The 23,334-nt window shown below is 43.2% G+C and overlaps 1 protein-coding gene across 7 annotated transcripts; it reads left to right on the top strand.

Annotated features, from left to right (window-relative positions):
* The first annotated feature begins 35 nt into the window (after positions 1-35).
* On the top strand, positions 36-21,860 carry EXD2 (exonuclease 3'-5' domain containing 2). Of its 7 annotated transcripts, XM_062495801.1 has the most exons (11): positions 37-926; positions 1,034-1,191; positions 6,864-6,989; positions 11,003-11,408; positions 12,320-12,576; positions 13,650-13,776; positions 14,525-14,847; positions 17,224-17,330; positions 17,564-17,699; positions 18,447-18,803; positions 19,554-21,860. In XM_062495801.1, the coding sequence occupies exons 4-11, from the start codon at positions 11,070-11,072 to the stop codon at positions 19,768-19,770; spliced, it is 1,863 nt and encodes a 620-aa protein (XP_062351785.1). In that variant the 5' UTR covers positions 37-926; positions 1,034-1,191; positions 6,864-6,989; positions 11,003-11,069; the 3' UTR covers positions 19,771-21,860. The 7 variants fall into 7 exon arrangements, with proteins under 7 accessions (XP_062351789.1, XP_062351785.1, XP_062351788.1 ...); XM_062495805.1 differs by having other exon boundaries at positions 36-1,191; positions 18,447-18,653; XM_062495804.1 differs by having other exon boundaries at positions 37-1,191; positions 12,362-12,576.
* Positions 21,861-23,334: the final 1,474 nt, after the last annotated feature.

Here is a 23,334-nt window from a genome sequence, read left to right as displayed (position 1 = left end):
CCCCCGCCGCCGCCTCCCCTCCCCCGCTTCCCCCCTTGTTATGGTTATGATGATTTTTCTTTAGCCAGCCATGGCAGAGAGGTGTTAGACACTCCGCCGCTTCCTGATCCCGCTGGCTCCTCCCCGCTTCCCTCAGCAGCTGATCCTCAGCTGCAGCCCGCGCCTCCCGGCCCGGCTCTAGCGTGGCGCCGCCGCCGGTTAACTCGCTGCTGGAGCGGCGCGGGGGACAGACACGCTGGGCCCCGCGGGGGGACGGCAACGATCGCCACTCCAAGGATCTCCTGGGGCAAGGACACATTCGCCGCTGCGGCGACTTGCAGGGGGCCGGACACACTCGCCGCTCCGGGGACCTTTTGGGGGAAGGACACGTTGGCCACTCGGAGGACCTGCCGGGAAACGGTCGGAGGAGCCGCGGGAGGACGCGTCCCGCCGCCGCTCAGCCGACCCGGCTGAGTGACCTGTGCCGCCAGCGGCCCCGCGGCGGGCGGGCAGGTAGGCAGGTGCTCCCGTGGAGCGGTGAGTGGGAGTGGAGCGCTCCGGAGCTACGGTCGGCCCGCCTTGAGCCTACGGGCGGGCAATGCATCGGAGGGAAGATGAGGGGGGAAATAGTTCAAGTGTGGGGGCGGTTTGCGGTGGGGCTTGTCCTCTGTAAATGCGGAGTGATTTCTGCGGGAATTCAATGCATTCTGGCTTTAGAGTTTAGTTTGGAGTTTTTGTTGTTGTAGTTGTTTTCTCTACGATAGTTATTAGGGGGCCGGTCGGGCTTTCATATCTTGCTCTTTCCTGCTCCTTCCCGAGCAACACAGAAAACAGGAGGGTAGCCCCATCACAATAGACCTTTCTTCAGCCCTGCTGGAAGTACAGATGAATTGTCTTCTCTTACCCTGCAGTGTCAACTAAACCCCAAAACGCAACTGGCTAACCAGGTGGAAGAGATCTGTGTTGTCCTTCACTGTTTAACAATACCCCAACCTTTACCTTACTAGAATATCTTACTATATGTGCTTAAAAGAATATATTTTCTCTTTCACAGGACCCTCTACCTCTCAGGTGTCGTCTAATGCCATGTCAGGCAACAGAGTGTCATTCAAATAGTGATGTCCGTGAGGCACTGCACAGAGCCCCAGTCCCACCTTGCAGCATCTGATTGCATGCTGCCTGCACACAAAATGAGTAGCTTGAAACTTTCAGGTCAGTGTTTCCCCATGGCACCAGTACCTAGGGAAGATACAGGTTTCAGAAGGTGAGAGGAATTAGCCTGACAATCCTGGCCATCTTTATGTAGCACTGCACCTGCTGGGAATTAGCAATCTTCAAACTTCAAAATAAGCAGAGGGGAAAACCCTACCTGACATAACCTGTGATGTGGCAAGGTGACAGACTACTGTTAAACTGCTGCCATATTCTGGTGACAGCTTTTCTATAGAAATATAAATTATTTCATTGTAGAAAGTCAGTTAAAGTGCTTCGTGTTTCCTCTTGGTTAAGATTATAGAAAGAGCATCAAATCCTGCATAAACCAAGCTTTTTATTTGACAGCACTATAGCCTTAATTTTTACACACAACATAAGTAAATAAAAAGCTTTCTCTTCTAATTAGGAATAAAAAAATAAAGAGCGTAAGAGGTTACATTAACAGTGTTAACATTAACAATTAACAATGCTTCACAACTGAAGTGAAAACAGATCAGTTAATCTCTTCAAATCTGAACTGTACACAAAGGTTTTTTCTAGTTACAGTTGTTGATGGTCAACTTCTACAATATAACATGTCTAGCCACCCTCAATACAGAGAGGCAAAGAAGCTGTCCATCATGCTTAGCTATCTAAGCTATAGATATCTAAGATATCTTAGATACCTAGATCATGCATGTCTATCATCTTAGCTTCAGACACAGGTAAGTTTCAGACATTGCTATAAAATCATATTTTATAGCTCTGTTGCTTGCATGCCATGACATTCTTCACCATTAAAATTATATCAGAAACTGTTGCTCACTTCTAAATTCCCAACATGTGGTTAATTTTTTACCCTTTCCTAAAGTATTGTTTCAGTTGAATATCTTTGAGTATTTTTGGTTTCTATACTGAAATAAATATGCAATATAATAAAGTCTCCAGTGCTTTTACTTCACGTTCTGGATCCAGTCTCTAGGAAAGCTGTGTACTTACATTGTTTTGAATAGAAATAAAACCAATTCCAGGATTTTTAAGGAAGATTTAATTGAGTTTGCTTTTGTTTTGTTGGGTTATTTTGGAGGTTTGTTTTGGGGGTTAGTTTTTTTGGTTTTGTGGGTTTTTTAAAATCACATTTCTAAGCAGTCAGAATTTAAAAGAAAAATAATAGCAGACTGCCACTTTGTTCTTCTCAATGACATGACCATATAGGTTAAAAAACTGTACTGGTAAGCATTCTTTTCACTCTCTGATTCCTTTCTTTGAATTAATTTTGAATATAACACCTAAGAAAGTTTTCATAGCCTATACAGGTAATATCTTCCCTGGAAAATAACAGCTTTCTGTGTTAATAAAGCCAGAGTGCTGTTATCTCTCCAAAGAACACACAATGTTGTCCTGAGCCATACTGAAGTAGCATCAGCGAAGCATCTTCGACTACTTTAACAGGAACATTCTGCAGCTTGCAATGTAATTCATGTACTGACAGTAGTTAGTCAAACAGACCAAGCTTCATCAAGTTGCTGTTCTGGGGGACGTGTTAGCATGGGGGGTGCTATACCGAGTCTGGTTGTCACAGACCAAATTGGATTGAGCCTGACCAGACTCAAAGGGCACAGGAAGCCAGAGTCTGTCGTACATACTGCTTGAGCTGCTTAATTCTGTAGGATGTTGTAGTCTCCTCCATGTCTCAAAAGCAGCATGAAATCAAGCACAACAAATATTTTGACAGAAATTTCAACAAGTGGGCAACAGAGTGGAGGAGTCAACTGGAAAGGAAATGGGAGATAATGAACAGGGTGGTGACTTGCTGTAGATACCCTTGGAAATTAAGTTAAGTAAGTAATATTTGATGCAATACAGAGGAGGGAACTAGGAATCCTTCAAACAGAGAAGTTATGTTGTTAGAGTAATGATCTGTGTAAACAATCTTGGGTTGCAGTTTGAGAGTTGTTAATTCCAAGGCTGTGCAGAACCCAGTCTCTCAGCAGTACTAAATTGATCTGGATGAGGTATGGCCATGGTGTCCCATTGCTCTCATAGATTCTGTCCATGCTACAGAATTTTTGTTCCGCCTCTGGAAGGACTGACAATAACTGATTGGGGTTTACTACGTGCTGGTACAAAGTTATTCCTTCAACATTTTTTCTGAACAAATTTTAATTGGGAGAATCAGTTAAATTACATTAGTTGTTTCCATTTGATGGCTGTAGTGTTTTTGATCATTAATAGGAGGCCTACAGTCGGCTTTTCTCTGTTGTCAGACTGCGACATTTCCAGTGGTGAGTGGCTGTTGTGTTAGGAGCTGTGTTGGTTAATGCTGGAGGGGAGGTATTAGGGCAGTCTTTGTGTATAAACAAGACAACAAGGGTCTTAGCTGCAAAGATGGATCAAAGGGCTGTTTTGGATATACCCTGGGTGCTAGGATCTACAAAGGCATTTCAGTCAGACCTGACACCTGACAGTTGACAAATGAGCTTGAGTGACAGGTAAATTGGTGATGCTATCCACAGACACTCACAAAGAAGATAATAAGAGGGCTTTTAGGGAAGAGGTCTTGCTCTGCTGAGCTCTAATTTCCTGCTAGTCATTCACAGAAGGGAGAAGACGACTGTGTTCTGAGTTTGGGTAGTTTGTATTTGAAATACAAATAAATAAATATCTCTCTGCAGATGATTTATGGATCTGCTCCTTTCCCACAGCTAACTCAGAGATAATGTAGGAGAGTAACAGAAGACCAAAAATACAGCTCTCTGAGTATCTGTCAAACTCTAGGAAGAAAGTCTTAAATAGGTAAAAAGTATTTAAGTGAAGTATGGTTGATTGCATCAGACAAGAAACTATGAGACTTAAATACCTTTTTAAGGGTTCCGTTGAACCTTTGGTTGGCTTTGGTTGATCCAGAGTGGAAACTGAGAAGTTTGGACACTGATTGTTGGATGTCTATGGAGTGAGTCAAAGAGAGTGAATGCATAATTAGGAAAGTAGAGCTGAAGCAAGGCTCTTATTAATTTGTTTATTTATACCACTATTTTTTTGTTCGTTTCTGAGGGGAAATAGAAAGGGTAAACCAAGAAGACTACATCATATTTTAGCCATATAATTTTTTAAAAAATTATTTTGTTTGTGTAATTTATTCCCTCTACTGAGATTTGGTGGCTTCTGGGCTTTTCTCCTTTTGCTTGCTTTCATGGACCAGAAAGGTAGGAAAAACAAGGATTGTTTTCTCAAATGTCTCCCCTTGGGTCTTGCTGTTCTGCTATGTAGGTTTCACATGCAGCTAAGCCAATTTAAATGCTTTGTGGCCACTGAAAAGTGGTTTTATTTTTTTGTAGTTCTGTGTTCTGTCCCTTTCTTTGAGCTGATGCTGCTACTTATTGGACCTGCTTGTCTGCCATGTGTTTATTTGGCTCATGGAAGTGTCCCAATGAGTGCCAAAATCAGCACAAGCTAGCCTGAAGTGCCCAGCTGGGAGATGAGTTTTGGCGATGGGGGATATCATATTCTTAGCAGCCATAAACTGTGAGGCTGACTCAGAGCACCTTCTGGAATGAACTATTGGGGTAAGCTAAGCAGCTCTTCAAGAAATGGAATTGTGAAATTCATCTCTGTTTCTATATAAGCAATGAAAAGGGTTGGCAATAAAGGAAGGACTATGTTGATGATGATTGATGTTAATACAGCTCATCCTCATGGGATTATCTGGCATTTTACACCTCTGAGGGTTTTTTCCAGATTCTTTGCAAAACCTGCAAACTCTGTCAGATCCGTTCAATGAGCTACTGACTCATCTCTTGGCTTAGGATATAGTTTCACTGAGATCTGGCTGTATGATGAGTTAATACAAGGACTTAAACCAGAAGAAAAACCTTTTTTTTTTTTTTTTTTTTTGTTGTGCTAGCTTTCTGTTCACTTCATTCCTTGAACCAAGCAGGCACCAGTATTTACAGAATTGAGGCTGGAGAAAAATGCTGACAGGTAGAGGGGGGAAGCAGAATTTCTTTTTCAACAGAAGCTAAACCTTCTATCCACTTTGTTGTACTGTGAGACTCCACCTTTAGGATGTGGCTTCACAGTTGATTAAAACTCATCTCATTCTGACTTCTTGAGGAAAAAAACTCTCCTGCCTTCCTGGTATCGACTCTGTTAAAACAAACCCTGGTCAAAATGGCTTGATTGCATATGTAGTCATGGCATAACCAGCATGGACAGAAGGAAGATAAATCAAATTGAAAGTTGAAATGTGCTTTTGGCTTTTTTCTGTAGTGTGGGATGGGGCCCCAAAGAGAGTGTTATTAATGAGCTAGTGGGGACTACATGCAGCTCTCTGCTCATTGTCTGCTACCAGCCATTTAAATCTTCACTGGAGCCTCTCTCCTTTGATATTCCATGATCATTGATTTTCCTTTGAACACTGACTCATTTACCCTAGTCTTCTCCCTCCTAAAGGATAAGCTAATGTCATTATAAAAATAATTCTTTTTTTTTCTGTGATCAGCAGAACAAGTGAAGCCTTGGTTTCCTATGGATTTGTCCCGATGTGGTACCACTGTGTGGATTCTCTTATGTATATTAAGCAGTGTCTGCACATGTTTACCATTTTATCAGTGATAGCTTTATTAGGACCTGTTTAATCTGTTTGGCTTTGCATTTCACTTAAGTTACCTTTGTACAAATTTAGATGGAATTTAGCAATAGTTTAAACATGCTTTTTTTGGCAAGGAAAGTGGGGAAAGTAATGGGACCCAGAGGCAGAAACACTATCACAGAGTAATTTCACAAGCCTTCTTTCCTTAGGAAATCAGGCTAAAAATTAGTCTTCTGTCAGAGACCGCTGCAGAAACCTTAAGTCAGGCTACAGATGCAGAAAAATAAATGTTCCTTTTTTCAACGTAAAGGCTTGCATTTATATGCTGTAGCATTTTTTGTAAGGCTAAGCCAGCAGTTAGTATTTACACACTTGATTATCTTCTCATCTTCAGCAATGTCCCTATCAGGTTTTGGGAACTTGTGGGAGTTTTGTTTGGTTTTTTTTGTTTTATTTTGTGGGTTGTTTGTTTTTTGTTTTGTTTCATTTTGCCACAGTGCACTCATGCATCACTTGCTTTAATTTATTTTTAACTTAATCTTTATACTTGAATAAATGGCTATGTCGGTGTAAGAGACTTGTGGCTTACAGGACTCTGTAATGTCAGTGATACCATGAAAAATAAAGGCTTTAAATGCAACCAGGGATACAATTCTCTTATTAGAGAACAACTAGCATCTTCTCTGAGATTTTCAATGTGTAATAAATATTATGGTATTTTATTGCATTTTTATTGTAAATTTACACTTCTATTAATTTAGAAATGAAAATAAACTATTTGTAAGAGAAAAACCTGCTATTTCAGATTTCTGGGTGGATGCCAGTTTACTATGAAGGTTCCACCTGCAAACAACCTTTGCAGATTTGTTCAGTATTCTGCTCTTATCTTGAGCTCTGGCAAAGTTCTCTTAAGGATACCTTGTCTACCCTACAGGTAGACAGGTAGGGCAACTGGATCCTGGAGCCCAGCTGCACCATTTCCTCAGTTCTCTTTCCGGTCATTTTGGTCTTGAAGTGTTTCATCCCCAGATGTCACCTTTTTATTCAAACTAGTTTACAGGTGAAGCAGTTCCATGACTTTCTGACCTTGTCATTACAGAAACATAGATGCTGGAACAAAATAGCAAACAATATATGGAAGCCCAAGCACGTGCCATTAAGGCCATAACACCTCACTCCTGCAGAAGCAAGAACAAGAGAGGAGAAACACCACTCTTACAGCATGGTGAGAAGTGCCTCCCTCCCATAAACCTTTGCAAGCACATGTTAATCTCTTAAGATCTATTGGTTAATGCAGTTGATGTCACCCATGATCACCACGGTTCAGCCCCTGTTTACCATATATGTACCCTCCCTAGGATGTTCTCCCCTTTCCTGATCCCCATTGGCTATGTTTTGCCACAGTGCTCCACCTCTGTCATTCCATTGATTTCCCTGGTTGGTTGTCCCTCCTCTGCACCACTTCTTCCTGTTCCCATTGGACCTTGGCTCTCAGACCTGCCTCTTCTGTCCCATTTTTAATCCTGTGCCCTCGACCGTGTTTTTGTTTTTGTCCCCGGATGTTTTTTGACACAATAAACTATTCTTGGAGCTTCATATAAAGACCCATCTTTCCCCTCTGCTTGTCAGCAATTCAATAAAGGTGCTCTGGGCTTTGAGAGTGCTCTGGTCACTCACAGAGACCTGTTGAAGTGCACCACTTCAGGAGTGAGCAGTCAGTCACAGTACAACAGGAAATGTGGGACTATCCATCCAAGTGGCAATCCAGGCTTATGCTAGATTCCAATGGCCATACAAAACAAAGCACTATAGCTTGAGGGATATGTGTGAATGGAAGAGAGAGGGAAAGAAAGAGGCAGAACACGTCCATCTGACCGTGGGAACTCGGATACTGCCACATCCCTGCAGCTTTCTCTCTTGAGCATGCACATGATGCTTTTTTCTTCTGAGCACAAGTCATGTGAGAAAGGAAGAGTTCCGAGTAGTGTTGGCTCCTGCTTGGTGACCTGCAGTTTAGCTGGTCAGCTGTATCTGGTGCATTGGAGCATAGGGGATGGATGGAGAAGCTGGGGCCAGGCTGTGACTGAAAGGGAGGTACAGACCTTCCCCCTAGAGGAGAATAAACGTGAGACAAGATGTGAGTTCCTGCAGTGAGCTTGCAATGCTTTGTAACTCAGTGAATTAATCTAAAAATGGACGAAAATATCTTCACTGTAGAGCAAGACTGAGAGGTTTTGCCAAAGCACTTATGATACAGAAGCTGTAACTCTAAGGTATAAAGCAACTGTACATTCAAAATAGAGATGCAAGTCAATGGAAAACAAAGCCTTGATCCTATCCCAGCACCAGTGAGAGCTGATATGGCCACACCATGCTGGCATAGATCAGATCATTAGAAAAAGTAGCTGCTTAACCTTTAATAAGCCTTGTCATCTTATTTCTGATAAGGACAGGGCCTTATTTGGTCAGAAAAGTGTTCTGGAAATCACCTGTATTCATTGTGAGCTATCAAGATGTATCTCATTCCTGAATTAAGAAAAAAAGAAGGGGGGAATAAAGATGAAAATAATACTGCTTCTATAGAAGATTTTTTTGCCAATGCCAGCCATTAGCTGCTTTGTTGCACTCTTTGGACAATGTGTCTGCTAAATACCAAGTCTGCTAGGGAGACCCTCCTACCCTGATAACTACTACTGGCAAAGTTAAAACAAAATTCGATGCTGTCAAATTGTTAAATTGATTTAATGCAGCATTTTCTCTGGGTTCAGTCTGTACTTCAAGTAGATGCAGCTAGGTGAAATTCTAACAGCACAAAATCTGGGAGCTACTGGGAATTGCAAAGGAATTTGAAGAAATTGGGTGCTCAGATCCTCTCATTTGCAATGGAGTTTGGGCTGGAAACTTGTTTGGTTTTTAACAGTGATGACCTCAAGCCTGGATGATCGTAACCCTGGATACAGCATCTGTCTGTGTATACTCACTCTCCAGGTTTTGTGGTGTCACGCTTCTAATGTTCGTATTTCTCCCCGCACACGGGGGGAACAATCACTTGTCGTGATTATTCCTCTGTTAATTTCTTAATACTCTCCATTTGATTTGGTCCCCCTTTGTTTTCTTCCTGTTTGCCACTTTGGAGGTGGCTGCGATTTGCTATTTATTTTCCTGGCACCCTTTGTTCTTTACTCCCCATTCTATCTGGTCCCTCCTGCCCCAGGGGCTCCCCGGTGCTTTGCGTGTGGGTGACTTCACGCCCGCTGCGTGAAGCGCTCCCTATTCGCAGATAACAAACCGCACTTTTCACTCCAAGATCTCCTTTAAAAAGAGCTGTCTTTTCAGTATTCTTGCCAGTATTTTGCCCCGGCCGGAGACACGTTGGCGCCTGCCCAGCGACACACACCCCCCACCACTCGCTGCCGTACAACATGGCGGCGCCCACCGCCCCCTCGCACGGCCGGCACAGAGGAAGCGTCCGCCACTCTAAGGCTCCCGGTGTGTGTGGCGACTGCCCCGCGGGGCGTTCCTGCAGACGGACGCAGCCGTTCCGCGGGACGCAGGCAGCGGGCGGATCGGTGGGCGCCCGGCGGGGCCGCGGGTGGGCAGCGGGGCTGGGCGCGGGCAGAGGCTGCTGCGCGCATCCCGGAGAGGCGGCGGCCGCGGCTGCAGGTGCGCCGGTGCGCGGTCCGGTGTGCCCGCGGCCTCCCGCATACTCGATCCCGGCGTCCGGGCCTCTTCCCCGCGTAGATAATAACCGCGACCGAGCCTAAAGCGGGCATCGCGTTCCCCGTGGCGCCGAGTGGGGCCGCGGACTCGCCCTCCTGCCCTTATCCCGCCGGGCCTGGCAGCGGCCCGGAGGAGCGCTCGGCTGGGGTCCCGGGCCCGCCGCCGGGCCTTGGAGGGCCGCTGCCGCCGGGGCTGAGGGTGGCCGGGCTGGCTTATCCGGGCTTCTCCTGCTCGGAGGGGGATTCGCACGAGGATCACAGGCACCGCCCGGTTCCCAGAGCGGTGGTGGCTGTTGGACTGAGGGCCAGGCTGTCGCTGCGGGCGGCCTCGCTGCACGCGGTGTTGGCGCTCCGTTTACGCGGTGGCGGTGAATGACCTGTTGCGTCGGGGCAGCTCAGGCCCGTGCCCGGGCTGTGCTTGGGGTGATGGAGCGGCTGTGCAGGGCAGGAGTAGCATCGACACCCGAACTTCTGCTTGTGGGGAAGAGTGCACAAGGACGGTTCTTTAGAAACTACGTGGTGGGTTGGTGAGGTAGGGATGGAGGGGCAGAATTGACTTCAGCTTATTGAAGGGGTACTAAGGTTCTGTATGACAAAGGGTCAGCTATGTCAAAAACAAGATGCTGCTGCTTTAGGGCTTTTCAATGCCTGAAGAGCCATTTGACCCTCGTATGGATGTGAATGTAATGGACAAATGCCTGTTATTTACTAATGCATGAATGGACATACTTATTCTGCAGCAATTTCGCTTGGGCCTTGTTTAGGTTGATCTAGTTACAAACTGAACTAAAAGATGCTGATAATAACCGTGACTAGATTATTTTTGGAATAGCAGAGTTTGTGGAAGCACTGAGTTGCACCAGTTAAATTTAATGGATTCCCTTTAAGGTTTTTAGTGGTGTGATCAACAGCAGCCTTGAGTCTCCTCTTCCTGCCCAATCCATCACTGGGGCTTCCATTCTCACAAGAGTCCCTAGGAGAACTGTCGCTGGCTATTGGTCCAGGGGTGTCATGGCGGCCAGGTGCTATTAAGTCACGGTGACAAGGTGAAGAAAACTTTGGTGATCTGATGTTCTTTACTGTTTTGCCGGCTCAAGAATGTTATTTTCAGTCTTTAGTTTTACATTGGCTCGTTGTCCTTGGAGTCTTTTGTTTCAAACTATGCTGGATGTCTCTAATTTGCATATAGCCTTGGGTGCACAGTCTCTTGGGAGCAGCAGAAGTGATACCCAATGGAAGGGGGTACAATTACAGGGTAGGTGGTAAAAGGGGTACAAGCTTCAACTAATAACTACCAATCTTAGGACATTAACATTTAACAATTAAACCTTCAACAATTAAATAACTCTTCAACTAAGGACCTGTGTTTGGGGATTCTATTCCCCATACCCAGACCTTTTATCTGTCAGGATCACAAGTTGTGCCTAGAACCTTGGTATGATACCATTGCATGTGTATAACATCTCTAAACACATTTCATTAAGTTGTCTTTAATTTCTTCTTTTATTTTTCTCTGCAGGCCATGATGAAATCCCACAATGCCATTTTGAGAGGGTGAAGTGAAGGAGGAGAAAGGGTAATAAGAAATGGCCAAGCAAACAGCTGTAACGATTACTTTGGCGACCCTGCTGGGTGTTGCACTGGGGGGCCTGGTTTTGTGGAAAGCAACCCAGTGTCGGAAAGGAAAAACACGCTGTAGTAGTCGACAAGAGGAAGCAGCAGTAAAGTCAGGAGATGAGAAACTCATTAAGGCAGAGGAGAAGAAGGTGCTTTCCTTCTTCAGATCGCCCACCTTTTTCTGGATAGAGAGGACCCTTGGTGCAGACATAGTGATGGTTTCAAAGCAGGAGGAGTGGGATCATGTAGAACCATTGCTGAAGAAGGAGCTGGAGAAGTGGCCGGTTCTTGGAATTGACTGTGAGTGGGTGAGTGATCAAAAAGTGCCTCTCCTTCCTTTAGGTTGCTAATTGCATGGGGAAATCATTGAAGGTGGAGCAATTCCTTTCTTTAAACAGAGGCTGACTATTTAAACGGTGATTGTCTGTCAGGATGGCAGTGAAGTAGCTGCTAATTTTGATTCTTCTTACTTTAAACATGCTAAGTTTTTAATTCACCACATGTATTTGTTTACTGAGTTCCTGTGATAAATCGACTTTAGTAAATATAGTAACAGTTGTATGGCTAAATATAGCACTATGTGTTTTGTGTAATATCTCTTAAAAGGTGATTTACTAGAAGTACTTGGCTTACACTGTATAAATCCAGCTACATATTTAAGAAACAATATTTTAAGAGTGTTAAATCCAAAAAGGAGGATAATGCTCATATGTAGATAAAACTCACTGGGACAACCAGAAAACAAAGTTCCTCTTCTGCTTGTAAATTTGCATGTGTGATATCTCAGACAGGCTTAAAGTAATTTATAAAGCCTGGCTTTGTTATTGTTTTGACTGGAATTTTATTCACCCCACAGTCATTAGTATAAGCCACAGTTAAACAGTGTATTTACCATAAACGTTTATATGGTGGGTAGCTTTGTGCTGATGTGGATTTAAAAATGTTTCTGATTTCTTCCACCAGCTCAGCTGTGAAGGGGAAGGGTGAAAGGGTGAAAGATTCTCTTGTGGAAGTGTGTCAAGAAGTAGCCTGGGGACAATAATACTGTGAAAAAGACATGTAATTTGCAGTGAAATTTTTAGAGACATGTAACAATACTTGACCGTGTAAACTGATAAGTATTTCCTGCTTTCAGTGGCCTTTTTTTGCAGTTTGCTTCAGCTCCAGTATTACTAATAATAAAGTAACATGGACTCTCATTTTTTTTACTTCATTACAGGTATCTGTGGATGGAAAAGCAAATCCTGTATCTCTGTTACAGATGGCTTCTTCCAGTGGCCTCTGCATTCTTGTTCGGTTGCGCAGGCTTTTTGCCAGTGGCCAGACTCTTCCAAAGACCCTGTTGGACATCATGGCAGATAGTGCTGTCTTGAAAGTTGGGGTAGGATGCTGGGAAGATGCTTGCAAATTGTTTCATGATTACGGTCTTCCAGTCAAAGGGAGCATGGATCTCCGGTATTTAGCCATGAGACAGCGGTAAGTGCCTGAAGACCAGAGGTAGGTCCCTTTGAGGGATTGTTTGAGTTGGAAATATTTCTTAGGTGATTTTCGTAAGATGAATGGTATCAGGCTGGTATGTCTGGAATTCTTAGGGTGGCTTTTGAGATTGGGCATTGATAGCTGCAGCCCAAGAATGTGTCATGCTTCTATTCTGTGGTCTTAATGGAAATTAAATCTTCATGAGGATTTCATTTGCTAATTGTGTCCATTAGTCTTTTCTCATAGAGTGGTACCTTTATGGACTTCTCTGTGTATGGTGCTTCAGCTTTTAAGAAGTCCAGGCACAGTGATGTAATGCAGTGAGAGTGAACACTGTCAGCAGATGTTTGAATACACTGCCTAGAAATGTGAGTTAAATGTGCCTAGGGCATGTAAGTGGAACTGTTGAATTTCAAAATTTATTGAAGAAATACCAAATAAACTAGTTCAAATTTTCTCTTTTAATAACAATTCTTGTATGGAAAGGTTATACTTCTATGGGAAGATTATCACAAGTGTGATGCCATTTTCTTATCTTTCACTCTTCCTAAAGCAAGATGTTTTACTTCCAAATATCCTTAATGTACACTTATATGTATGCCTGGGTGTGGTATAAGTGATCTGGGCCATGGGTTTGCTGACCTATTGGTGCCTTTTTAGCACTGAGAATGGACTTCCTGTCTCTAGTGGCCAGGGTTCTTCTGAGTCATTCCTGGCTCTTGGGCTTCTCATGAATCCCTTGGACAAGTGGTCCATCACTTTATGATGGATCTCTTTAGTTCAGAAGTGAGTAGATCAGAGCCAAACATTTCAGCCTGAAATGTTACCAACTCCCAGCCTTGCCTGCTTTGCATATTGCAGACACGAGATAATTACTAAATCTAGAAAGGACGTGTTTTTAGTAGAGGGGAAGGAGAGGGCCTGTAAAGATGACAGGCAGCTGTTTGCTGTTTGAGTCATGCATCATGTCCATTGTATTCTCCTAGGTTCAGGCTGTATGAGGCCATATGAATGAGCGTATAGTTTAATTTTTAATATGTTTGTTTCACTTTTTTTTTGTTGAACTGAAGGAAGGATCTACTTCACAACTGCCTTAGCCTTAAGTCTTTAGCTGAAAAAGTACTGAACTTCCCACTTGACAAGTCTCCTCATGTGCGTTGCAGCAACTGGGAAGCAGAAGAACTGACACAAGATCAGGTGTGTTCTCCAGCTTACTGTTTTGGGAGGAAAAGTAACCTTCTTAGTTGAGAAAGAGGTTTTACAACAGGAAGATCTGACCCTATTCAGATATACCTCTAAACCTTATGTGTGACAGGGCCTACAGTTAATTTCAGACTAACTGCCTGCATTTCCCTCCTTTTCCATAAACATAATTTTCTGCTATTCTCCCTGGATTCTTTACCCATTTTTTTCTTTAGTCCTGAAAGATCGGTAAGACAGGATTCCCTTGAAGAAGTGTTTCCAAAAACCTCACCTTTTTATTTTTTTTTCTGTCTGTAGCAGCCAGTGCAATATTAGAGAGACACTGAAAATGCTGTTCCCCTTTAGAGCATTGTTGTTTTCCCTGACTTCCCGGTTTCTTCAGTCAAGCTGCACATGCCTGTAGAAGCAATGACCAGCAGAGGGAGTGACAGGACAAAAAAAACCATGCTGAATACTCTTAGCCAGTGTGCCAAAAGGGAACTTCTTATGAGGGAGGGTTTGGTGGGGTAGGAGGATGTCTGACCTAAATATATTTTCAGTCCCTTGCAGTTCCTGGGGGCACTACTGCAGGGTAGTGGGAAGTGGTGATGTTATGAAAGTGCCACTCAACTGGCAAAACTCCATGTGAAATTCAAATGGAAATTAAGCCAGCTTCTGGTTTTACTGTACCTTGTGCTAAAGACTGATAATGTTGGAATTATTTGCTATTTGTCAGTATCTTAATTTCTGTGCTTTTCTGCAGGTTTTGTATGCTGCTAGGGATGCCCAGGTCTCCGTGGCTCTGTTCTTCCATTTGCTGGGATTTACCAGCCTCCCTGCTGCATCTGAAGGTGAAAACTCTGTCACTGCTTGGGAGAAAGCACGGGGTAAATGCCACGGCTTGGTGGATGTCCCATTTAGAGGAAGAAAGAGTGGCAGCACAGGAGAGGAGAAGAGTGGAGAGGGACGTTCCCCTCAGAAAACAAAGAGGAAGCCTTGGGTGAATGGCCAGCCCTCTGGCAATCAGCAAATGAGAGATCCACGGAGGCAGAAGCGAAAGCCTCTGGGTGTGGGATACTCTGCACGGTGAGTATATGAGCACATCTTACTCTTTGCTCTGCATATGGAAAGCCCTGAGTGTTGCCTCATGCTCTAGTCATTAAACAAAGTAGACCACAAGAGCTAGGAGAGGGAACATAGGACCTAACAGTCACGGGGATCAGATTCTATTACTGTTTTCCTCATTTTCCTCTAGGTGATATTGAAAGCGGGGGCAGCACTTAGATCTCTACTTAGATCATGAGCAAGTTGAGGTGTTGTCTTTGAGTTTTGCCCTCCTTCCTTTCCTTGTGGAATCTTCAGCCAGAGAGCAGAGTCCTAGCAGAGCAGAAAGCAGTTGTCTTTCCAGGTATTATTCTTGGGTGTCCAAGGTGTCCTGAGCAGGGCCAGGAGCTGTACTTGATGATCCTGGTGGGTCCCTTCCAACTCAGCATATTCTATGATTCTGTGATACTGGTGCCCAAACAGCTGTGCCCTGTCTTACCCAAGGGAAAGGTAGCAACTGCAGAGAACTTGTCCTTTCATTAGGATCTGCCTCATGGGCTATTGGTTGTTCTTTGCTGTCCCATGTTGCTGTGGCCACAGAGGTGGCAGGGCTGAGAGCTGAGGTTAGCAGGGTTACCACATGTTATGTGAGGTGCCAGAGGGCACGGGAAGGAACAGCCTGTGGTAGCAGTGCCCTTCTGTGTTGGCCAGGGGGTGAGAGGAGAAAATAGTGCTGCTTTGGCCTTGCAGAGGCAGCTGTTGCTGGATTCAGGATTACCATCCTTACAGGAGTGAATCCTAAATTGTTATGGTCTTTTGCTAGCAAGAGTTCAGTTGTTTTTAAATTAAAAACAAGTTGAAAAAATGGCTTTACAGTCAATGAAGTGGAAGATGAGGGATATCTGTATGTTTGGTTTTGTTAGAATACAGTTTAATAAAATTAATCACTGGACGTATCTAAAATTGTATGTAATTATCACTGGGAAAGAAATACATTTTTTAATTTGTTTTCTTATTTTTAAGTTTATTGGATTGGCAATGAAGAAATTTTTGTGTAGTAAATAGTATTGATTTCCTTAGCGGTGATTAACTGTATTGTGTTTTGCAGTGCAAATCCCTCTTTTTTAAAATTTTTTATTTAGAGGTTATGTAATACAAAACAGGACTGCATCTCATGGGACTATTAAAATTTAAACAGAATTACCTTCCAAGGTAAATTAAGATCTCCCCTTATAGTTTATTTATTTTTTGTTTTTAACTGTGCTTGACTTCATGAGATATCTCTGGACTTGCTGCTTTGTACAGTATTTACAGCAGTATTTCTCTGGTCTGTAATAACACTGAATGTGGTTTCAAAAGTCCTTTTTCACTTTTCCTTTCTGTTTAATCTGTTTAGTTTTAATGTTTATTCATTCAGAGTTGGGAAGTACTGAAATTATCATGGTGACTGAATTGAACTGTTGATGCTCAGTAGGAGACCTCCTGTATCTTTTTTTGTGTTTTTTCCCCTCACAGACCTCAGAAGAAATAATTTTGTCAGATTACATAGCCTGTGAATCAACCTTCTTAGCTGGTAGAGCTCTGCTGAGTCCTAATTTGTACAATCTCACTGTAAAGAGGAAAGGAAGCTTTTCTCCAGTGTATTGGACATGTCTGGCCAGTTCCTCCCAGGTCATCTCTGAGCCCAGCCTGCTCCATGCTTCCAACTTTGTATGAAGGAGGTTGGCAGAGTAAGGAAATGTTTTCTGCAAAACAGAGCCCTTCCACACACTGCCACAAACCACCAGAGACTGCTCAAGCAGGACTTCTCAAACACAGGCCCCAACCTTTGGCACTGACAAGGACATCAGCTCAGCTTCGTTGTTTTCCTGAACTCATGTGTTCAAGTTCCCAGTGCTGCAGGAGTGTTTTTAGACCATTTCTCTTGGGTGAAAAAAGTAATTGCTATTCACGCTAAATTTTAGAAAAGCTTTCATAATAAATGATAAAAATCCAGGCTTAGGCAGTGGATCCTTAAAACTGACTTGCCTGTAAGTTGATGCTGTCTTTGAGCTTATTCTTAGCTCATCATCCTTTGTAACTTCAATTCTCTTTTGTTTTCTAATTCAACTTTTTTTTAAATGCTGTCTTCATTGATGGCATCTCTTGAAAATTTGTATTCAAGAGCTACAGTTCTTTTGGCAGCAGGAGAGCAAAGATACCTTAGAGTCAGTTGGTGAACTCTGGAGAAATTTTCAGATGTATTGCTTCCCTGAGCAGAAGCCTGTAGAGTCTCAGCAGCCTCAAGTTTGTGTTTAAGAGTGCTCCTGGGATTCAGAGGAAGCTGCCTGAACTGCAGTGTGGCACACAGGGCTGTAGAAAGCTCTGGAGTTTTTTGCATGCTGTTATAGCTGCTGTAATACTGCCCTTGTTTCATAGAAAATCTCCACTGTATGACAACTGCTTCCTGCATGCACCAGATGGACAGCCCCTGTGCACTTGTGATCGCAAGAAGGCTCAGTGGTATTTGGACAAGGGGATTGGAGGTAAGCATACCAGTTTTCCTGTTGGTATTTGGAATGCAGCCCTCTCCCTGTCCCTGTCCCTCTCCCTCTCCTCTTCTTCCCTTCATAATTGAGCGTGAATTTTTTTGCATCCTTTCTTATTGGAAGGATTATCCTTTCTGTTGGGGATTCACTAGGATGATTCTTACGTTGTAGCATTGTTATTTTAGCTTTCCAATATAATTTGTCTTGAATATTTTCTCTTTGCCTTTTAGAGCTAGTCAGCACAGACCCTTTTGTTGTGAAGCTGCGGTTTGAGCCTTCAGGACGTCCCGAGTCTCAAGTGGATTATTATCTGACGGTCAAAGAAAACCTCTGTGTTGTATGTGGCAAGCGAGAATCCTATATCCGGTGAGTTGTTCAGTGGGTAGGAGAAAAATGCATCTTCTAAAGCAGGACTGAGGTGGGCATCCAGTTTGGCATCTGGAAGCTTGGTTAGTGGCCTGAAACATTGTGCTTGTTCATGTCCTGGGTGGGACACTGTTTGAGTGCTCTGCAGTTGTTTGGCTAAGTGACGCACTGAAGAGACCAGCCTTTCCTCTTATGGAGGCAGGAGGTATTGATCCTAGGAGAGATGAAAGCATATGGAACATGTGTGTGCTGCAGTTTGAGTGACGGGGCAGCAGTGTGCTGACACACACTGGGTAGGGTGGCATCCCCTTTTCCAAAAAGAGTTGTGCTTTTCCTTCCACTTCTTAATCCTTTGTTTTTGAAAGGTTTAGGTGAGTCTAAAGCTCATGAGATCAAAAATAACAAGATTTTTCTCTTTGTCTTTTTGTCTGCTACTGGTTAGTTGAGAAGTATACTTCTCATAGTGCGTTACTTGATTTATTATTTTTTTTTTTACAGTATGAATCTTTAGTTGAAAGTGATGATTTTTTTGGAATTTAAAAAAGAGCAATGAAGAAAATCTGGAGAGAGAACTACAAATGAAAATAATAAAAATTATTACTTCCTGTACTACGTGTCCTGGTAATCTTTGCATACCTGGACTTCTAGCTTTAGTTTTAGTTGACCCTTTCTGGGGAACGAAGAGGAGGAACTGGGGAGCAGCAGCTCCAGACAAATGCAATGAGCTGTCTGTTTTGTCTTCTCTAGGAAGAATGTTGTTCCTCACGAGTACCGAAGACACTTCCCCATCCAGATGAAGGACCACAACTCGCATGACGTGCTCCTACTCTGCACATCCTGCCATGCCATCTCCAATTATTATGACAACCACCTCAAGCAGCAGCTGGCCCAGGAGTTTGGGGCTCCGATCGGCTCTGAGGAAGGTGTGCGTCTCCTGGAGGACCCTCTGCGCAGGCAAGTGCGCTCAGGGGCGCGAGCCCTGCTGAATGCAGACAGCCTGCCGGACCCTCGAAGGGCAGAGCTGCTGCAAAGCATCAAGGACTTCTGTAACACAGACACAGTCACTCCAGAGATGCTCCAGGCAGCAGCTGGTCTGGAAACCAGGTATAGCAAGCCTGTGTAGGCTGGGTGTAAGGTTTTTAGTAATTTTTGTTGCATTTCTTACTGGTTTTGTTTTTGTTTATACCCATCTCCCCTCAACCCACCTCTGGTCTCTGAATCACAACTCTTGTTTCTTTTCCTCTTTCCCTTACTCCTCACCAGTCTTCTGTTCTTGCTCTCTATCTTGCCCTCCAATATTTTACACTTCTTCTGAAGGACAGATCAGGAAAAAATTCTTAAGGACAGTCATATCGGAAGTCTTCTCTTCTTCACTTTCTCAAAGCCTCCCCAGATGTTTTCTTAATAAGTGTCTAGTCTCTGCATGAAATGAGTATCTTGTCCTTGTTATGCTCACTGTTGTTTGTAAAATGCAGATGTTGTAATTCAGAACCCATCCAGGCAGGGAATTCAGTGGTGGGCTCAGTGCTCTAAAGGGTCATACAATTCTTGCCTTGAGAAATTTGCAGTCTTCTGACGAGCTTGTAATGGACCTTCAGAGCTTTGTTTAGTGTTGCTGTAAAGAAGAACACTTTCTCAGTTCAGAGAAACCATCTTTACAGTGTAACTGTTATCCAGAAAACAGTCTGGCATTGAAGCAAAGCTTAAAACTCTTCCTCTTGGTAAGCTTACCCTTTTTCAATAATTAAACTCTGCAGCTGAAAAGTATTTTCAGTGTCTTGCTATTCACTGGAGAGAGATCTGGAGTCTGACAGCGGGCTTGTGTGAAAATAAATTGTGCTTATGTCCTGGCAGGATCTGCAATGAGAGCTACGTGCCACATGGACTGAAGGTGGTGCAGTGTTGTGCTAAAGGAGGCCTGCGCTCTCTTATGCAGCTGGAAAGACGCTGGAGGCAGCATTTCTTGGACAGCATGAAGCCCAAACACCTCCCAGAGCAATGGTCAGTGGACCATAACCATGTGAAGTTGATCCAAAAGTATGGGGAGGATCTTCAGATCAAGCTGTCATGAAATTAACTTCCTGGACTCTGCATAATGTCTAATGGACATGTGTGACTGAAGATGGAAAGACTGTTATTTCTATGTCTCCACTAACACCTCGGGCTTGGATTTGCAAAAGGGCAGCAGTAGATCTGCCAGATTTGCCAGTTAGAGTTAAATTTGACAGTTTATAGACTTAAATCCAATGACTTGAGCTTTCAGGTGGTTTGGAAGTTTAATCTTTGTCACTTATTAGTTCAAGAGTGATATGATAAAGAAGCTTGTCTGCTCAAAGTGACTGAAGAATCATTTTGTAGCCCACAGGATGTCTGATGTCTCCAGGCCATCTCTCATAATAGAGTGAGTCCAGAGAAAGGCAACAATAGCACAATACATGTATGTTTCTAGATTTTGTGGCATACACTTGTGCCCTTGGCTTTACCTTGAGGGTCTTCTTGATAAAAATCTTTCTTTGTTTTCAGTGCAGTTGTACTCATAAGAGTTCTTCCTAGAAAAAGCCCTCTTCCAGAGGGAGATTCCTTGTTTGGAAGAAGCAAACCAACCTTATTTTTTTGCAGATTCTGAGCTGTTTCAGCTTTGTAGATAAGCCTAGCAAGTTTCCTGGTGAGAGGAACCTGATGAGAAGTGTGCTCACATGCGCAGGGCTGTTACAGAGGCAGGGTGGCATAACTCTGACTGGAGTGTTGGAATGGAAGTGTCTTGGTTTAAAAAGACAGGTATCTGCTAAGGAAGGCAGGAGCCTCTCTTGGAATGGAAAATGTAAGCCCTGATAAAAACACAGTAAAACAAAAAAAAGCCCAAAACACTGACAGAGTCAGAATACAACCTGACACTCAGTCAGGGTGTTGGTAGCAGTCTGATTAGATAGTGGCTGCATTCCTCCTGGAGTGACAAATGTGTTTCTGTTGAAGCAGTGGTCCAGAAGGGTGCAGTTTTCCTCTGAAGGTCCAGTGGTGATGCAGATGGGCCTGGTCTTGCTCTGGGAATCCAGTGGAAAAAGGCTGCCCTAATGTCCCAAATCTCATATTTTATCTAGATAGGAAATGCTTGACTCCACCCCCTGGGTGGAGCAATTCACAATGGGATGATGTACTTTTATTTGTCATACAGTGGAACTCAGTGGCCCATTAACAGAAGATATCTCCCTGGACAAGGGGTGGGTGCTGGAAGAGATAAAGAAAAGTGCCCCATCTAGTTTTAACATCTGGCCCATTAACAGAGGCTATTCCCCCGGAGTTATGAGGGATGGGTCATGGAAGAGGTAAGGAACACTGCTCCACCTTGTTTCAACGGATGGTGATAGAATCCTTCTGGTTACATCTCAAATTGCAACCTAAGGCAGGTAGGATACAGGCTCTTTAGGAAGAGCAGGCACTGGAGGCAAGGAGGTGTTACCTTCTATGTCAATGATTGGTTGGAGTCCATGGAGCTCTATCTGGAGTGCACGGAGCTCAGCCTAGGGGTGGATGAGGAGTCCATCAAGAACTTAGGAGTCAGGATTAAAGGGAGGGCAGGGACAGGTGACAGAGGGAATCTCTGAATAGCACTTGGTGAGTACCTTTTCATATCAGACTGAAATAAGGACAGGTGTCTTAAAAGGGATGAGAGGAAACAATTTAAATTAAAGACCAGAAGCTTTTAAGAGATCTGACCACATGTGGCAAAAAATGGAAAATCTGATGTTCTGCACCTGGATTTGACATGTGTGGTGATGAGCAGGTTATACTCTCTTCATGCCTGTTTCTCTGTCTCTAAAATGGGACTAATAATACTTAACTATCTCACAAAGGTGTTGTGAGGCTTAATTAATTAATGTTTTTGTAAAATGCTTTGCAAATATAAGCTAGTGTATGCTAATTATTGTTTTTTAAGATGTGCTGCTAACTTCCTTAAATATTCACGTTTTTTGTCTGATGCTAGATCTTAGTTAAAAATAACTTTTTAAAAATACACACTCTTTTCTGTAAAATTCCTTTTGATGATTTTGATCGCATGAGGTGAATGTGCTTCTACTGAATGATGAAGCTATGCTCAATTTTTATACGTCTCTGTAAAGAAGTTTCAGTAAAACTCTTATCTTCACACTGCTGTGTACAGTGCAGTTGGCCCACATTTTTTTATAACATTTGGGCAGAATCCTAGACCTGCTGTGATTGTGGCTGAAAGTGTACCTTATCAGATAATTCAAGAAATTTCACAGGCCAGGGGTAAAAACCCTGCTTATAGCAGAGACTATTTGAGATAAGTAGGAGCTATGGAGAGAAATGGTACATTAATGCCATCCCAGAGGAGCTGCAATAGCAGCATGAGGAATCAAAGATTCGTGATAAATGCTACTTATCACAGAGCTGCAAATGAGATAATTTTCATTATAAGGGGCAATTTTTTTTCCTGTACCACTGGCAAGTCTTAACAAAAAATCATTTAGCCCAATGTGGTATGTCTCTGTGCTCATTCACACAGCTGATTATAATCCCAGCAAGACCTTCCTGCCTACAGCAGCAGTTTGGATATAACTGTTTCTCTCCAAAGCATTGTGAACATGTGTTCAGATAGTGCTATATCCTGTCTCTATCTAATCAGGGTGTTGAGAGCTCTCTGCATGACTCAGAAACTCCTTTTCTGTCATCAGGAGTACAAGGTGTCCATTTCACCTCTTTGTTCTGCTTTTTTTTTTCTCCCTTTGTTCTGATATAGGAGCTCCTGATCAAACTTTTTAATAGAACCAGTTGGCTGACCACAGGGTCAGGTCTTTTCTATTTGTGAGACAAGAAAGTTATGTGGAGACAGGAACTGGACTGCAGATCCTCTATTTTTAAGGACCCAGTGGTATCATTGAAGGATTTTTTTTTTCCAAATCACTTGTTCAGAAATAGAGACTAGCAAGGAGAACTTCCTTCGCAAATATTTTCTAAACTAAGATTCTTTGTTGTTTGTAAGATATCCCTAACTTGCATAATTTTAATTCAATCTGAAAGAAGAGGGGAAGCAATGTATTTATTACGCAGAAATAGATTGGATTTATTTTATTATGATTTTAAATTTTCTACTAGTCTATAGATAAAACTTCTTTGTATGTGTCTGTTGCTAATTGTTACATTCTATAAAAATTTACTCTTTTACCAGACTTACCACTTTTGAAGTTCTCTTGTTCCTTTCTTAAGTGCTTGCTTTTTCTCTTCTTTCCTTGTGTCTTACCCAGTCCTTATGGGTCCATAGTTCCTTATAGTAACACCTGGACCTCGCCCTCCGAATTTCCCTTTCCCTTCCCTGATTTGTGTGTCAGAGATCAGCTGTGGAAGAGCTCATGCTGGCAGCAATACTGTACTTCGAAGCAATGGGATAGTGAGCTTGCTCAGGTATATATGAGTAGTGGATTCAGGTGCTGTTCTTGGCCTTGTCATATTGGTCAGTCATGGCTACAGATCTATGTTTGTTCAAATGAAACCTTAGATTTTTCTCAGCCTGAGCATTCATCTAGGTTGCCCCAAGTATTTTACCTTAACTGGGACAGTCCTGCACTTAGACACACACATCCATTGTTTCTGTGCAGGGGGAGTGTTGGCAGTGCTC

The sequence above is a fragment of the Cinclus cinclus genome, chromosome 6 (assembly GCF_963662255.1).
Source record: "Cinclus cinclus chromosome 6, bCinCin1.1, whole genome shotgun sequence".
In the NCBI taxonomy this organism is placed as follows: Eukaryota; Metazoa; Chordata; class Aves; order Passeriformes; family Cinclidae; genus Cinclus; species Cinclus cinclus.
Note: the sequence above shows the minus strand (reverse complement) of the source record. Positions and strands in the feature narration are given on the sequence as shown.